The sequence below is a fragment of the Thalassophryne amazonica genome, chromosome 15, assembly GCF_902500255.1.
Source record: "Thalassophryne amazonica chromosome 15, fThaAma1.1, whole genome shotgun sequence".
Taxonomy (NCBI): domain Eukaryota; kingdom Metazoa; phylum Chordata; class Actinopteri; order Batrachoidiformes; family Batrachoididae; genus Thalassophryne; species Thalassophryne amazonica.
This window is the reverse complement of record NC_047117.1, coordinates 46,065,323-46,084,411: the sequence shown is the minus strand read 5'-3', so window position 1 is coordinate 46,084,411 and position 19,089 is coordinate 46,065,323. Positions and strand designations below refer to the sequence as shown.

The 19,089-nt window shown below is 39.3% G+C and overlaps 1 protein-coding gene across 2 annotated transcripts in view; it reads left to right on the top strand.

Moving 5' to 3' along the window:
* gde1 (glycerophosphodiester phosphodiesterase 1) overlaps window positions 1-18,857 on the top strand; it is a 43,675-nt gene extending 24,818 nt beyond the window's left edge. For both annotated transcript variants that reach the window (XM_034188246.1, XM_034188247.1), the window contains 3 exons: window positions 2,602-2,694; window positions 3,809-4,020; window positions 18,676-18,857. In XM_034188246.1, coding sequence (XP_034044137.1) covers window positions 2,602-2,694; window positions 3,809-4,020; window positions 18,676-18,823 — 453 coding nt within the window. In that variant the 3' untranslated portion in view covers window positions 18,824-18,857. The remainder of the gene's footprint in view (window positions 1-2,601; window positions 2,695-3,808; window positions 4,021-18,675) is intronic.
* Window positions 18,858-19,089: the final 232 nt, after the last annotated feature.

Here is a 19,089-nt window from a genome sequence, read left to right as displayed (position 1 = left end):
CAGTGGTCTTGTATGTCTTCCATTTTCTTACAGTTGCTCCCACAGTTGATTTATTCACACCAACCTGCTTGACTATTATAGATTCACTCTTCCCAGCCTGGTGCACATCTACAATTTTCTTCCTGGTATCCTTCGACAGCTCTTCAGTCTTGGCCATGGTTGAGTTTGAAATCTGACTGTTTGAGGCTGTGGATAGGTGTCTTTTATACAGATAACGAGTACCAACAGATGCCATTAATACAGGTAAGGAGAGCTTCTTAAGGAAGAAGTTACATCCCTAAATTTCCTAAATCCTAATTCCTAAATCCTAATTCCTAAATTCCTTGCAATTGAATGTTAAGAAACGTTGTTAAACTGGACTATTTTTTTCATGCAGTTGTTCACAAAGTGGTGATCCTCGCCCCATCTTTGCTTGTGAACAGCCGAGCCTTTTGGGCAAGCTCCTTTTATACCCAATCATGACACACACAATTAGTGTGCTCGGTTCCCAAACGCTTATTGAGTGTTAGAAGGAAAGGTGGTGTAACACAGTGGGAAACATACCACTGTCCCAGCTTTTTTTGAAACATGTTGCAGGCATCCATTTCAAAATGAGCAAATATTTGAACAAAAACAAAAAAGTTTATCAGTTTGAACATTAAATATCTTGTCTTTGTGGTGTATTCAATTGAATATAGGTTGAAGAGGATTTGTAAATCATTGTATTCTGTTTTTATTTACATTTCACATAACGTCCCAACTTCATTGGAATTGGGGTTGTAACAGTTTAAACCCACATCCAGTGCTCCTGACCTTACTTTCTTTCCGGTATGTGTCTTGTACATACAGTAGAGTTCAGAATAATAGTAGTGCTATGTGACTAAAGATTAATCCTGGTTTTGAGTATATTTCTTATTGTTACATGGGAAACAAGGTACTAGTAGAGTCTCACAAATCCAACAAGACCAAGCATTCATGATATGCACACTCTTAAGGCTATGAAATTGGGCTATTAGTAAAAAAAAAAAAAAAAAGCAGAAAAGGGGGTGTTCACAATAATAGTAGCATTGACGCTACAAACTCAAAACTATTATGTTCAAACTGCTTTTTTCAGCAATCCTGTGAATCACTAAACTAGTATTTAGTTGTATAACCAGAGTTTTTCATGATTTCTTCACATCTGCGAGGCATTAATTTTGTTGGTTTGGAACAAAGATTTTGCTTGTTTACTAGTGTGCTTGGGGTCATTGTCTTGTTGAAACACCCATTTCAAGGGCATGTCCTCTTCAGCATAAGGCAGCATGACCTCTTCAAGTATTTTGACATATCCAAACTGATCCATGATACCTGGTTTGCGATATATAGGCCCAACACCATAGTAGGAGAAACATGCCCATATCATGATGCTTGCACCACCATGCTTCACTGTCTTCACTGTGAACTGTGGCTTGAATTCAGAGTTTGGGGGTCGTCTCACAAACTGTCTGCGGCCCTTGGACCCAAAAAGAACAATTTTCTCTTTAGGCCAGTTGATGTGTTCTTTGGCAAATTGTAACCTCTTCTGCACGTCTTTTATTTAACAGAGGGACTTTGTGGGGGATTCTTGCAAATAAATTAGCTTCACACAGGCGTCTTCTAACTGTCACAGCACTTACAGATAACTCCAGACTGTCTTTGATCATCCTGGAGCTGATCAATGGTTGATCATTTGCCATTCTGGTTATTCTTCTATCCATTTTGATGGTTGCTTTCCATTTTCTTCCACACGTCTGTTTTTTTTTTTTTTTTTTTTTTTCCATTTTAAAGCATTGGAGATCATTGTAGATGAACAGCCTATAATTTTTTGCACCTGCGTATAAGTTTTCCCCTCTCCAATCAACTTTTTAATCAAACTATGCTGTTCTTCTGAACAATGTCTTGAACATCCCATTTTCCTCAGGCTTTCAAAGAGAAAAGCATGTTCAACAGGTGCTGGCTTCATCCTTAAATAGGGGACACCTGATTCACACCTGTTTGTTCCACAAAATTGATGAACTCACTGACTGAATTCCACAATGCTATTATTGTGAACACCCCCTTTTCTACTTTTTTTTTTTTTACTAATAGCCCAATTTCATAGCCTTAAGAGTGTGCATATCATGAATGCTTGGTCTTATTGGATTTGTGAGACTCTACTGGTACCTTGTTTCCCATGTAACAATAAGAAATATACTCAAAACCTGGATTAATCTTTTTAGTCACATAGCACTACTATTATTCTGAACACTACTGTACAACACCAATATTCATTCATTGCTAAATGATTTCAGAATGCCTATTCTACTTTGTTCTGAGATTTGCTACAAACCAGCCCTCATCTTGTACAAAACCAAAGTTTTTCCTGCTCACACAGAAGTCTTTGATACAATTTATGTTTCAGTACATGCAGTTGTAATATATAATGTGTTAAGTAAAGTTGCTGTTTAATTTGACCTGTAACTTTTTGTGTCAGCTACCTGCAAGAGGCAGCGATATTCTTATTGCATTACAGCTCCACAGTGGTGTGTTTACTCTGCTGTAACTGACAAGTGGTCAGACCGGAACAGATAAACATTAACCTTCAAAACTTATGTTCCATTACAGGCAGCTGCAGCCTTGAAAGACCTGTTTAAAAAGCATCCAGTTTTGTATAACAGCAGCATCGTGTGCTCCTTTGAGCCCAAAGTCATCTACAGGGTGAGAAACACTTTCAGCTGTCTAAGGATTTTATAAGTCAGTATTTTCAACAACAGTATACTCCAAATGAAACCAGATTACCTGTGTAGCTGAGTGCCAAACTGATGTCGAAGACATTTTGACCATATTAAAATAGTATTGTGATTGACCTTGTGATACAGCTTCCTGATGAAGTGGTATAGAGGAGGATTTTTTTTTTTTTCACCAAAACATCAAATCTAGGCTTACATCTCAGATGTACCTTCTGGCAAAATGTAGCTGAACTTTCAGGTATTTTTAAGAAAATCCTCCTCTATGCCACTTCCTCATGAAGCTGTATAACTGGTGATACAAAATGCAAAATATGCACTATGCACAATTTCTCCAATCACAGCCACAGAAGCTTATAACGTCTTCTGGGTTGTATGGTTGCCTTTGTGACTTTCCTCACTCTTCTCCTTCTTGCACAGTCACTCCATTTTTGAGAAGTCTACACCATCCAGATTTACCATAGAGTGCCATATTGTTTGTATTTCTTCAAAATTGTTGTAAATAAAGTCCAAGACATATTTCGTGACTTGGAAATGTTCATGTATCCCCTGACTTGTCTAAAGAAAACTGGCAATAAAACTGATTATTTACAGGTATTCTACCAAAGCACTTACTTATGCAAACCATTATCTTGGCTTTTATATTTTTGTTTAATTTATATGAAGTTGTAGAGATTTGCTTTCAGTTTGAGTTTAAGGAAGATCATTTTAGAAATTTTCATTTTTTTTGTATTTTTTGAATTTGAAACTTGAATTTCATAAATTAAAATGTGTGAAATACCAAGTGTTCCAATACTTTCGGAGGGCACTGAATGTAACTACAACTTTATTTTTTTCCAAAAACATATTGAGGGGTGCAGACTGTTGGCGAGTTTCCCAAATTGCCAACCATCTTATATGTGTGTGACTGGTGTTTAAGACATTATCTATGAAATAAGTCCTTTCTTACTGAAATTACATAATTTGAGACAGCCATGATAAGAGTTAGTTTTTGCAGTGTAAAAACACACTGGTAATGATGGGATAAATATTTTCACCTGCATGCCTGTCATTATTCGTAATCTTTCTGTTTCAATCTCACCCAGATGAGACAGATTGACCCTGAAGTGGTTACAGCTTTGACCCACAGGCCGTGGAGCATAAGCCATTATGGAGATGGTGTCCCGCGTTTTTCGTCACGATGGAAACACTTTTGGACGGTGCTAATGGATGTAGTGTTGGACTGGGCGCATCATCACGTGCTGTGGAAGCTCTGTGGCATCTCTGCCTTCCTGATACAAAAAAACTTTGTCTCACAGTAAGTTTCAAGAACTGACACAAAATTTCAGGGGTTGGGCAAATCTGATTTTGAGAGGCTAACCACTGGACCAACACAGAAATCTTTTTTGTTTTCTCCCATTGATATATTGCTACAGTTTTGTTCTGCCATATGGTATTGATGCATGGTACGTCAGTATTTGACAGTTACGGTCTTTTCCGTTGGCTCAGGGTGCCAGTAGGTTTTAAATTTTATTGGCCAACCTCAAGATTTCACTGGCTAATCTGCAAAAGGTTGGTGGTAATTATTATTATTATTTTAAAGTATCAAAGACCTGAACACTTGTCAATTATGTTCAACTGCTCAGTGCTTTGCATGTGAAGTGGCACCATCTTAATGCATTTAGGCATATAGACATCAGGGCTGTGAAAACTCCGCGGATCCGCGGGATTCCGCGGATTTCATCATGGGCGGGGGGGGGCGGTGTTGTACTCTTTAATCGTGATCGTTACCGAGTTTTTAAAATGCTTATCACAAAGCGTTCTTTTTTTTTTTCTTTTTTTTTTTTTTTTAAACGACATCATGCAAGTTTTATAAGTCCGCGGACACTGATCTATGTGTTATAGATACAAATCAGTTTCCTCGGATCCGCGGAGGAGAAATGCCACTCAAAGCCTGGCTGTAAAGCGGGACTGGTTGGTTGCTGCGGTGACACTGTGTGGCTCCTGTGCGAAACTTGGATAAACGTAGCATGTGGACATCGCAAATAGGGCTGTCACTAACGATTATTTTCATTGTGGATTAGTTGGCGATTATTTTTTCGATTAATCGACTAATCAAATGATTACTTTTCTTGCTAAAAATGCATCAAGCTGCTGTGCACATTAGAATTGACCTTTTAAGTCCACTTAATGGACCTTAATCAAAATACTTATGATAATTTCAGATAAACAAAACACACATTTAACTTAAAAGTGTAAAATAAAACGTTTGAGGAATGGAAAGAGGAGGACAGCTGATGAGAAGAACAGCAAAAGCAACGGCGTAAAGATTTAACATTGGACGAACTGGACAAGATTGAAGACGGGAAGGAAGAAGAGAACAGTTCTATCCTTGCGGGCGGCCGAGCGCTCCACATCAAAACAGCGAGCGTAGTTTCTGGACCTGTTTGCCAGAGTTTGTCACAGCGCAGCACAGCGGGGGGGGGGGGGGGGGGGGGGGGGTGAGAGTGGCCTGCTGCGGCGCGAGCCCGCAGACTGTAAGCGCATCAGAGACAAAACATAAAATAGTCCCAAATACTCACACATTTTTATCAAGTTCTGTTAACTTAAATATTTGTGTGTTAGCTCACTGTGTGGGACCATGGTATAAGCAGATTAAACAACTCAAAACCGTGCATTATACTTCGCATCGTGGTGTTTCAGACTCCGCGTTGTGCATTCAATCCTTACATATATCAATACACTATAACTGTTGGGTAGCTAAACATGCTAGATTTCCTTGTGTTGTTTGGGGTGGATTCGGCTGCCCCGGGATGTTTGCATTTCAGGTGCTCGTGTATGACTGTAGTGCTGCCATGATATGCTAGCATGACTTTGCACAGTCTGCATGTAAGTGACTTGGCAGCTTTGTTTTCTGTGAAATACTCCCATGCTTTGGATTGTTTCGGTCTTGCTCTAAATTTCTCTGTTAACTCCGCTTTGGCTTCTTGCTGTTGCTGCTCCGCCATTGTTTATCCGAGTGTGTTGTAGCAGAGTCGGCGTAGGAAAAAAAAAAATCACTTGGCTACTGTATCCGCTTCTCCCTTGAGGAAACACCACCCCCCACCCCCCCCAAGTTTCTGTTGCAGTTAGCGCTTCCACAAAACACGTCGCCGGACCAAAATGATACAGTTTTTGAATGGTAAAACATGATTGGGCGATTTGTCGACAATGAAAATACGTGTCGACAAATTTTTTTCATTGTCGACATTATCGATAATGTCGACTAATCGTGACAGCCCTAATCACAAACTTTTAGAACTTTCAAGTTTTTAAAAGAAGAATTTTGCAGCATGTCTGTGTCACGGAGCAACATCAGACAGAGCGAAGATGGCGAGAAAGACAGTTTGAAAAAGTCTGATAAGGACAAGAATCTGTGGAATTGTTGCTGGCTTCATGAACACACCTGAAAGATGAACGGGAAAAGCAAACTGGTAAGAATTTTTTTTTCTCTCTCTGGAAAATAAACATTGTGCTTTTCAAACAGGATTTTGAACAGATGCAGAAAAGATTCTTTTTTTTTCTTTCATTAAAAAAAGACATTGTGGCTTTGAATGAATTTAGGCTACATGAATTTACACAACAATGTAAATTAGTTTTTATTAATGCAGACTTTTTTCATGGGAAAAAAAGGCACTGGCTTTGAGTGGATTTACAGGAATTTACACAAGAATGTGTGGCTTTTTTACTATAAGGTATGTTATTGATATTTTACCCTGATTTTTAAAATATTCTACAAGCTTTAGCTGCGTTTTTGAAATGCTGTAACAGTCTTTTCAGTCTTCATGAATTTCATGTAATTTTAATTGTTCTGAGTTAATGCATAATTTGGTTTACAATTAAAAGGAAAATCATTCCAGGTCCTACTTCCACATCATATTCTGTTATTTCGACATGATCATTGACGGTTCAAATGAAAGGTTGAATCTAGGATCATTTAAATATCTGCTAATTTTGAGATTTGTTATTCTAGGAGATGTTGAAAATGTATCAGTAGATGAAAATTTAATTTGGTTTCTGGGGCCCCACAAGGCCCCAGACCCCAGCTCCTGGGGAGCTGCACCCCCCAGACCCCCTGCAAATTTTCCTCAGATTTTACAATTTTCATTTCACAGCCCTGAGACATGATAAAGAGGTTCTGCTGAAGTTCAACCTAAGCGTCAGGATTGAGAAGAAAAGTGATTTAAGTGACTTTGAATATGCTTGGTTCCAGTGAGCAGTTGTTCTTGTAGAGAAAATGTCTTGTTGACACCAGAGGTCAGAGAACATTGGCCACACTGGACTGAGGTGATGCACTGGAACCAGGAATGCAAATAGCCAATTCTTATAACCAAGTTATGCAGAAAGGCCTCTCTGAAATATATTATATGGAATTACACATGGCTGTTTTGGACTTATAGGTGAATTGTTTTTGGAAAACTGCTTTTAATGCTGGCACACTAAAAGTTTATGGTTTGTCGATATTATATAACACTTTGTAATGGCAGCAAAGCTGTTGGACTTTATAAACAGTTTGTATCATTTTATCTGGACACAGTTTGAGTGCTGGTATTGGGCTGGATTTGGGAGTGGGGTTGTTGGACAGGATTTATATGGCTATTTTGCTAGTTTTGTCACAGACATCTGGCAACTTTGCCAGTGTACAGTACACAGTGTACCGCACAGTGTTTCACGGCATAGAGGTGGAGTTTTGTTTTAACTGATGCTAACATGATAGTGATGTGTTGAAAATAACTTTTTAAATAAAACCAGTAATCTTAGTCCAGTTAAAACATTGAATCTGCCAAACTGTTAACTCTCAACTCAACCTTTATTTCTAAAGCACATTTAAAACAACAGCAGTCGACCAAAGTGCTGTACATAATTTAAAAATGGGCACTAAGTTACCCCCAATTGTAAATAAATTAATTAAAAATAACAATAAAATTACAACAGGCAGTAAAACAGATAAAAGACAAAGTAAAATAAAGAGTAAAAAGTAGTAGGAAATAATTTAATTTTATTTACATAGCGCCAAATCACAACAAAACTGCCTCAGGTGCAACATATAAGTAAGGTCTAAACTTACCAACCCCTATAGCAAGCGCACAGCCAACAGTGGTAAGGAAAAACTTTCTCCGATGATACTGAGGAAGAAACCAAAAGCAGACTAGATTCAAAGGGGTGACCCTGTGCTTGGGCCATGCTACCGAAAGACTACACATAAGGTAAATTTGTCAGCATTAAGCAACAGGAAAAACAGAAGAAATACTAAGGTGAAATAGATGTAATTGCTCATTTAGGAAATGCCAGAGAAAAGAAATAGGTTTTTAAAGAGGCTTTAAAATTCTCTAGGGACAGGGATGATCTAATATTAAAGGAGAGACTTTTCAGCAAAGGAGAAGTGCTCACTATCACAGATTTAGACTGGTTTGTGAACAATATTTGAGGGAAATGGTGATACTGTGTATGTGGAAAAAGTTTTAGATCTTTGAGTTCATCTCATACAAAATGGGAGCAAAACCAAAAGTGTTGCGTTTATATTTTTGTTGAGTGTATTTACCATGCATTTTTCTCCCATCTGTTTCACACTATTGCACGGCACCATTAACTTATTGTAAAAATGCATCCATGATGCAACAAAGCTAAATCCAGCAGCCACGGTGTTCGCAGGGACAACTTTACTGGCTCTGAAAGCTCTGTCAGATGAAAATTTGGGAAGTTTGGTGTCATGTTTTTTTCGCCAGATTTATGAAAGACGTGTTTCCACACACCCTGCTGAGCTCCTCAGGTTTTAGCTCTGCTCAGCTGTGTCGGCAGCTGCCTGCTGGCCAGCATGAACTGCTGGGTCCAGCTGCCCTCAGATTCCTGCTCCAAGAAGAAATTCTTCTCTTATTTTAAATAAAATTTCAAAAAAATAAATAAAATGACATCGATCTATTTAGGGGCAGCTCAGTGGATCAGTGGTTAGTACTGTTGCCTCACAGCAAGAAAGTCATGGGATCAACCACCTGTGGCCTTTCTGTGGGGAGTTTAGATGTTATCCTCGTGTTTGTGTGAGTTCCCTCCGTGTGTACCAGCTTCCTCTCACAAAAATGTGCAGATTAGGTGAATTGGAAACTTTAAAATTGTCTGTTGGTGTTTGTGCAGGTGTGAATGTGTTTGTTTGTCTGTATGTGGCCCTGTGACAGACCGGAGTTCTGTCCAGGGTGTACCCCACCTCACGCCCTGTGACTGCTAGGATAGGCTCCAGCTCCCCGTGACCTTTAACTGGAGTAAGCCATTGAAAATGAGTGAGTGAATGGGGCTTTATGTTGCATTCATAAATTAAAATTTAAACAAAAACAGCAGCTTAAGTGATAGAGAAAGCAAAAACAATACTCAGCTTCTTTACTTAGAGTTTTCCCTGACTGTGTGACCCTTAACTGGTGTAGGCGGTTATCCAACTTATTCCTGGGGGTGCTGCTGTAGAAGCGATTATAGATGCAACTTCCTGTGAGACACTGGAAGTAGCTGTGAGCCATTGTTTACTAGCGGATTTCGTTTCCTGGACCTGTTTATTTGAAAGTTTATTGTTTTCTTTTCTAATCGATGATCAGCTCCCATAGAATTTAAAAATGTCCTTGCGCATATCGAGAATATGTTGTGCCATTCACAGTTGTACTAATAACCAGGCGAAGTTAAATCTGCGGCTACAACAGAGATGTTTTTAACATGTAGCCGAACTGAGAGATGAGAAACCCAGAAGGATGTGGCTGAAAAAACTCAACTTGAAAAGACCAGCTAAAATGTTGTGTGCTTTTTTCACTTTAACAAAAAGCCCACAGAGGAACCCCTGATTTTGTGGTTGGGATATGGCAGACCACCAGAGAAGCTAACTAGGATTGACAGCAGTCTCACGAGAATAACAGGTATGATTTCATGTGTCTGGAAGACAATTCACTGTAGTATTAATCATTAGCAACAACATGTATTATCCTTTTCTGAACAAATGAACCAAATTTGGTATGAACCAAAAAATGCCATTGTTTCAGTACAAACATAACAAAATATTCAACAATGCAGTATTTTAATCTTAATCTAAATTTAATGTTGTAGCTGTTATTATGTATCAGCTTTTTTCTTGGTTTCTGGAGCACAGAGGTGATGCTGTTATCAGTGGGAAGTAGTGGGTTGATGGAAGGTTAATGGTGTAATTAAAGTGTTGTAATGAAAATGCTAATGCACCACTTCTTGATAATCATGTCCTGTATTGCTGCCCTCAGATGAACAAGATGAGATGGATCAGGATGAGGAAGTCATCATGTGATGCCCAGCGATGGAAAATCACACCTGTTCAAAAGGACCTACTATCACGTGTGAAATGCATCCACCACCACCAGGACTGCCACACCCTGTAGCTGACTGCGTCTTAGACAGTGATGCAGACTCCCGTCTGTATGCAGGATTCCACTCACAAACACTTCATCAGCAATACCAGTTGTGGCCCAAATTCTAATGACTTTGATGAAACTAAGACAAACACTTGCCATGGCAGACAGATTAAAATATCACAAGGCCAGGACAGTGGGGATGTGAGTAGACATTATGTGTGAACACATGAATGATCTCATTGTGTGGTTGCCTCATAAAATAATCAAAGTAACATTGCCAAAAGCATGTTGCTAACACAACCTGTGTAATTGACTACACAGAGACAGATTTACAAAAACAAAACCTGGATTCAAGAAGTGAGTCATACAGTCACTGTTGTGTAAATAACACAGTTGAGTACTTAGTGGCTGTTTCTCCCTGTGGAATAATCATCTTTATTTCTTTCACTTATGGTGGAAAAAGTAGTGACATGTACAGAACACAAATTTTTTTTTTTGTGCATTTTGTTTTTGGGTTTTGGAACATATATTTTAAATGTATTGAAAACACTTTTCCTTGTAACAATTAAAAAAAAACAACTGAAAGTGTCTTATTTCCATCCTTTATTTTCCTTCCTAAGGTACTCTTTTGTTGTCTGTAACACACATTACACATTAAGTGATTACTGTATTTTTAAGAGATTCAGATATTTGGGCCAGAGCAGAACCTTCTTTGTAACAAATTCATCCACTAATGTTGGAAATGTGAAAAGTAGAAATTCTGGAGGTGTTTGATGTGCATATCTGTAAATACTTTGTCAAATGAAATGTCCAAGTCCAGGTGCTCAGTTGGTGTCCAGATAAACAACTGCAGACACATCGCTGTCAAATGGATCTGGAGAGATGTAAAGTAAAATGTAAAAATATGGCTTAATATTTTAATGAAGGCTCACATTTATTCTGTCACATTAGTTCATACATTATAATTAACAAAAGTTACCCACCTGGAGATCTGCCTTGATCTGTGATGCATGAACACCCTGCTGTTTGTATTTTACCTGATGCTGAAACTAAAACCCAGGCTTGTGATCAGGGACTGTAAAGCTTTTGCTGACCTCTACGTCTGCCTTAAGGTAAATAAGTTGTTTCCCAAGACCTCTTTTAACAGAACGGGGCCGACCTTATTGCTGTGCAGGTCCTGATACGCCTCAGAGCTTGTCAGATTCTTTGCCTCCCCATCCGAAGCGAGAGTTAAGAAAGTAGCTAAAAATGCTACCGTATGTTATCTTAGGCCACTTCTTCATGCCATTCTCCCACCTCTCTCTATTTATAGACAGCGGGATTGTAATGTTGTCTCATTTGAGCTGTGATAGCTGCTGTTTACGTCTCTAACCCTCGTAGAAAGTGGATAAGCGCAAACAGTTAACATGTAAACAAACGACGGTTCCGAATTCATATCGGAAGTCTCACCCATAATTCACCCAAAGACTCATGGGGTCTCGGAATAAGGTGGATAGGAAATGGATGGATGGATGGCTCTATTTAGGTGTTGTATGGTCAAATACAATACCATCTTTATTTCTAAAGCACTTAACTACAACCAAAGCTGACCCAAAGTGCTGTACGCTAAAACATACAGTTAAAACATTAAGATATATATTTAAACAAGTTAATAAATAAATATAAAATCTAAAAAAAACTAAGTCTGACTGCGGTGAAAGGCCAAAGATAAAAAACATAGGTTTTAAGACGACGTCTAAAAGTGGCCAATGAAGGTGCCTCTCTTACACCCAAAGGCAAACTCTTCCACAATTTAGGTGCAACAACAGAAAAGGCCCTGTCCTCTCTGAGCTTCCTTTTAGATCTCGGTACCTCCAGGAACAGCTGGTCAGCTGACCAGAGAGACCGACAAGGTGTATATAAGGGTGGAGAAGCCCAGAGAGCTACAGTGGGGCTAAGGGCCCTGTCCCACTGGCGTTTAGGAGGATTTGCCTATGGATTGCACACAAAATTGGCCCATTTTCGCTAAACATCCGCAATATCCGTGTAACATGCCTGTATGAGTCGGCCGTCATCGGAACATGCCCTTGATCATCCGCAGAGGCACGCATGTCCGCAGCCAGGATTTTTGAGCTGTTCAAAAATCTGAATGCGGATGAAATCCACCTTACATACTCCATATATACTCAATTCATACACAATACATACTCACTCTATGCGCTGTATATCTGCCATTAACCACTGATATCCGCAACTGACAGGGATTTGCGGCTTGACAGCGGACTGGGACAGTGTGTAAAACAGATATATATCGTGCCCATCATGTCCACATCACAAACTAAAATATCTTGTAGGGAATGCATACAGATTGGCCACGAATAAAGCATTTTTATTACATCTGCTTTGCACCTGATTTGCGAACAATCTGTGAATGCATAACAAACACGACAGGTAAACCCAAGGTATTATATGAGGCAGAAAGCGACATACCTGCCAGTCGGTGCCGGTCCGCCTGTGTAGATCCACAAAGACGTAATAGCTGCTGCAATCCAGGACTTTTATTTAACACCAACAAAAGGAAGAGTTGCTGTTTACCCACAACTCACGCTGAAAAAAAAACACTGATTCACACCCCGAGCGGCTTCCCCCCTCCCGCTCCCCAAACTCATGAACAGTTGACCCTTGCATGACAACAAGAACATTAACTCTGTGATCAACTTGTCCAAGTCCAGCAAATGCTCCAGAGGCTGCACTGCTGGTGTGAATAGTGATGCCGATGGCCCGAGTGCGCTTATTTTATGACCGCAATGCAGAGGCCGTGCACACGCAACACATGCGTGATGCATTCATAATACACCCGTAATACTGCCCTGATAATCTCAATGTGTCGGATCAGTTTCCTCACTACATGCGTTATATAACCGTGATTGTTCATCATATATTCACTATATATTATTAATATATCCGTAATTCATACTGGGACATTTGTCATTTTTGGCCATTTTTGTTGCGGACGACAACAAACGACCGTAATTTGTATACTCAATTCATGCGCAATTAATCCTATCCCCAGTGGGACAGGGCCCTAAGCCATGAAGAGACTTAAAAACAAAGATGAGAATTTTAAAATTAATGCTTAAATATACAGGTAACCAATGAAGAGAGGGCAAGACAGGGGTAATGTGCTCTCTCCTTTGAGTTCCTGTCAAGTCATGCAGCAGCAATCTGAACCAGCTGCAAATGTAAAACCAGCAACTGACTGACTCCCACATAAAGTGAGTTACAATAGTCCTAGTGAGATTAAATAAAAGCAGCGATCACCATCTCAAAATGCTGTCTAGAAAGAAAATGTTTTACTGTAGCCAAACGCCTTAAATGACAAAAGCCTGATTTTGCTACAGCTGCAATTTGGCTGTCCATTTTAAAATCTCTATCCACCTTAAAACCAGCATCAGCAATCACAGGCTTAAAATATACAACCCCAATTCCAATGAAGTTGGGACGTTGTGTGAAATGTAAATAAAAACAGAATACAGTGATTTGCAAATCCTCTTCAACCTATATTCAATTGAATACACCAAGATATTTAATGTTAAATAGACAAGATATTTCATGTTCAATCTGATAAACGTTTTTGTGCAAATATTTGCTCATTTTGAAATGGATGCCTGCAACACATTTCAAAAAAGCTGGGACAGTGGCAACTAAAGACTGGGAAAGTTGATGAATGCTCAAAGAACACCTGTTTGGAACATTCCACGGGTGAACATGTTAATTGGAAACAGGTGAGTGTCATGATTGTTTATAAAAGGAGCATCCCCAAAAGGCTCAGCCGTTCACAAGCAAAGATGGGGTGAGGATCACCACTTTGTGAACAGCTGCGTGAAAAAATAGTCCTGCAGTTTAAGAACAATGTTTCTCAACGTTCAGTTACAAGGAATTTAGGGATTCTATCATCTACAGTCCATAATATAATCAGAAGATTCAGAGAATCTGGAGAACTTTCTACATGTAAGTGGCAAGGCCGAAAGCCAACATTGAATGCCCGTGACCTTCGATCCCTCAGGCGGCACTGCATTAAAACTGACATCATTGTGTAAAGCATCTTACTGCGTGGGCTCAGGAACACTTCAGAAAACCATTGTCAGTTAACACACTTTGTCGCTGCATCTACAAGTGCAAGTTAAAACTCTACCATGCAAAGCGAAAGCCATACATCAACAACATCCAGAAATGCCACCGCCTTCTCTGGGCCTGAGCTCATTTGAAATGGACAAACACAAAGTGGAAAAGTGTGCTGTGGTCTGATGAGTCCACATTTTAAATTGTTTTTGGAAGTCATGGACGTCTTGTCCTCCGGACAAAAGAGGAAAAAGACCATCCAGATTGTTACCAGCACAAAGTTCAAAAGGGGGTGTTAGTGCCCATGGCATGGGCACTAACATTGCATGGCACCATCAATGCTGAAAGGTACATCCAGGTTTTGGAGCAACACATGCTGCCATCCAAGCATTGTTTTTTTTCCGGGACATCCCTGCTTATTTCAGCAAGACAATGCCAAGCCACATTCTGCACTGTTACAACAGCGTGGCTTCGTAGTAAAAGAGTGTGGGTACTAGACTGGCCTGCCTGCAGTCCAGACCTGTCACCCATTGAAAATGTGTGGCGCATTATGAATGAAGCGCAAAATACGACAACGGAGACTCCGGACTGTTGAACAACTGAAGTCGTACATCAAGCAAGAATGAGAAAGAAATCCACCTACAAAGCTTCAACAATTATTGTCCTCAGTTCCAAAACGCTTATTGAGTGTTGTTAAAAGGAAAGGTGATGTAACACAGTGGTAAACATACCACTGTCCCAGTTTTTTTGAAATGTGTTGCAGGCATCATTTCAAAATGAGCAAATATTTGCACAAAAACAATAAAGTTTATCAGTTTGAACATTAAATATCTTGTCTTTGTGGGGTTTTTTTTTTTTTTTTCAATTGAATATAGGTTGAAGAGGATTTGTAAATCATTGTATTCTGTTTTTTTGTTTGTTTTGTTTTACATTTTACACAAGGTCCCAACTTCATTGGACTTGGGATTGTAACTCCAAGGGTCCCAAATCAATAGAGGAAGACTCACACGGAGCACTAAGTCCATACACCGTCACCTTTATTTTGTTTTTGTTGAAATTTAAAATTTCAAAGCCAACCAAGCTTTAATATCATTTAAACATACCAGAAGCTGTTTCAAGGAAGAACATTGTTCTGCTTCAGGGGCAAGTAAATTTGGCAGTCATCTGCGTAACAGTGGAATGAAATCCCTTGTCTTCTAAGAATAGAGCCCAAAGGCAGTAAATACAGTGGGGGAAAAAATCAGCAACCCTAAAATAGAGCGCTGTGGAACGCCACATGCCGAAGGAACGGAAAATTATTCTGAATCAAGAATATTCACAGGAAAGGTTCAATCTGCCAAATAAGACCTAAACCATTCAAGCGCAGTACCACCAATGCCCACTGACTGATATAATTGAGATATTAAAATATTATGGCCGACACTGTCAAAGGCAGAAGTTAAATCAAGCAAAACCAAAATAATATAGTTACCAGAATTGCATGCAAGAAAAATGTCATTAAAGACCCTTATTAAGGCAGATTCTGTACTGTGAAGGGTTTTAAACCCTGACTGGAACTCCTTCAAGATACCATTCTAATCCAAAAACTGTTTCAGTTGATAAAATACAATTCTCTCCAAAACCTTAGAAAGAAAGCGCAATTTGGAGATAGGCCTATAATTTGCCAGCACAGTATGATCAAGGCCAGGTTTTTTAAACAAAGGTTGCACTACTGCATGTTTAAATTTAGCAGGAATCACCGCAGAATACAAACTACAATTCATTATTGCAATAACTGACTGCCCTATACTAGGTAGAATTTCTTTAAAAAATTGTGGAGGAGCAGGGTCATTGGGGGGGGGGGACCTGAAGATTTAATATGGGCAATCACATCTTCTAAAAATGAATGATTCACAGACTCAAACTGGGTAAAAAGAGTTATAATAGAAGCCCTGATAATACCAACCTTTTCAGTGAAAAAGAGCACAAAATTATTTCACATTTCTGGAGAAGCATCCAAACAGGCATTCTGTGCAACATTCAGTATAAAGTCAGTTGTTGTGAATAACACACGTGGGTTGTCACTATGGGAGGAAATAATATTTGCGAAATATTCCCTTCTTGCCTCCTTTACCAAGTTCTGATAATGGCGCTAACAATCTTTTAAAATTTCAAAAGATCCCTGCAATCTGTCCTTTTTCCACCTACATTCAGCTAGGCAACATTCTCTCCTGACAGCACGAGTTTTATCATTTAACCAAGGATCAGATCTAGTCTTAGGTCGCCAAGTCTTAAATGGAGCCACCAAATCCAGGATGGTTTGACACGAAGAATAAAACCAAGAAATGTGATCTTCTATATCACAAATAAAAAGTTCAGAAGGGATACAGACCTGCTGAGAAGCCGTAGAAAACTGAGAAGCAGTAGTGGGGTTAATAACCCGACAGCACCGAACAGGGGTGCAAGGTTTTACTGAAGTCTGTATCAAACCAACAGAAAATAAAACAGGCAAATTATCTGAAAAACCAAAGTCACCGATTTCCAAATTTGTCACAGACAGGCCGCAGGAAAGAACCAAATCCAATGTATGTCCATGCTCGTGTCGGGCCAGTTACAGACTGAACCAAATTAAGAGTCAACAAGACTTTAAAAAATCCCTCACCAACAGCCTATCAGGACAACACACATGTATATTAAAATCTCCAATAATAAGAACATGTTCATAATTATGTATGATCCCAGCTAAAAAATCAGAAAACTCATTTATAAAATTCTTATATTTGGGAGGCCGGTAAACAAGAGCACACAAAACCGTATTAATATGACCCATCTCAAACGCGGTAAATTCAAAGCTAGAAAACGAGGACTGAAACAAACACTGCTTACATTTATAGCCCTTTTTATACACAGCCACAAATTAAAGTTAACTATCAGTTCTGCTAAGAAAAGTCAAATATCCCAACAGAGTTGGCATGTTGTTCCTGTGTTTGCATGGATTCCCTCTGTGGGCTCTGACTTCCTCCAGTTTCCAAAGATATGCAGGTTAGATGAAGTGGACACTTTAAATTGTGAACCGTAATTGGATTAAGCTAGTATAGAAAATGAATGAATGTATATTTTTGACCCTGTGTTGATTACAGAAAAGACCAAATAAAGTAAAATTTCTGCACCCACTTTTGTGATGTCTATTAAAATGTATGTTGTACAGTAATTCCTTCCCAGAAAAAGAGCACTTCAAAGTAATATTATGTTATATTGCCTTTAATGTAAGTGATGAGTACAGACAGATGAGGATTTTTTTTTTTTTGGGGGGGGGGGGGGGGGGGGGGGGTACCAATATTAGAGAGTAAAAAAAAAATTTATATATTTGCCAATATATAAAATCGTTTTATCCCCAACTTTTACAAGATATCAGATAAAACATGCCCAACATTCTAATTATACAGAAATACAGCTGTCTGGGAGTGTATCCCACCATCTTGCATTATTTTGTTCAGGCAACAAATCAACATACACTGCCATCATTCAGCTTCATTCAGATGGCCAGTTGCTGTATCGCTCAGCATTTGCATTAAAAAGATTTCTCGTCTATTTTGGCCTGGCTGGCAGCATAGTGACCACTTGTATGTTGTCGCTGTAAAACACCAGCACCGACTGAAAATGGATGGCAACTTATAACTTTGCCTATGTCTCTTGTAGCTAATGTGGGCAAAGGGGAATGGGGTCCAAGCCATGCTTGACAGCACTGTAAACACTGCCAGTTGTACTGCCCTCTGCTGGACAAACTGTGTAATGATGCCATTTCCAACAACCAAAGCATTTTTTTCTGCATTATTCATTCAGTAAAATTAAACATTTTATATCTGTAAAAATCACGGCAATATGTTTGTGAAAGGCTCATATCAGCTGACATTATCGGCCAACCAGTATATTAGCTTGGCTCTAATGATGAAAGTATAAATGTTAGGACTGTAAGTGAGAGAAACTGTAACATTCTTTTTCTTTTCTTTTCTTTTTTATACCCACTTTCTCTAATGATGGATCACAGGGGGCTGGAGCTTATCCCAGGAGTCATGACAAGAGGCAGGGTATACCCTGGACAGGATGCCAGTCTATCGCAGGGCCACATATAGACAGACAAGTACATTCACACTTATACCAACAGTCAACTTAAAGTGTCCAATTCACCTAACCTGCATGTGTTTGGAAGTGAGAGCACCAAGAAGGAACCCATGCAAACACAGAGAGAACATGCAAACTCCACACAGAAAGGACCAGGCAGGAAGTGATCCTAGGACTTTCTTGCTGTGAGGCAACAATGCTAACCACTAAGACACGGTGCCACCTGAAACTAACATTGATTCAGTAATACATTTCTGTATAAAATGTTGTTTTCTTTTGAAAATATCTCAGCGCTAACTTCTGAGTGGTGGTTGGGGTGGGGGGGTCATTGTAGACATGAATTAATTGTAATTGTGTTGTCACTGCTTTTCTTTGTGCAGGGACTATATCCAGTACTGGTCTCAGAGAGGAGTGGAGGTGGTGTCCTGGACAGTCAACACAGCAGCGGAGAAGCAGTATTATCAGGATCTGCTCCAAGTCAGCTACATCACAGACAGCCTTGTGGAAGACTGTGAACCCCACTACTAACATCAAGCAATAAGAGTCAGTGGTCTTAAAGTGAGGATTCCTGAAAAAGGTTGCAGTTCCTTGACTGCCTGCTTGAGGCTGTTTCCAGAAAAGAACAGCTTCCCATAGAAGCCCATGTTAAAATGTCAAACTTTAGTCCAGAAATAAACATGTTTACAGCCTGGTTTAATAAAAACTGTTTGGGTCACTATAGCTAGTTTCTCTTTCTCCAACAACTGTACAGGGAGGATTATTTTTTTTCTAACGTCATCTTTTGTAACACAGAC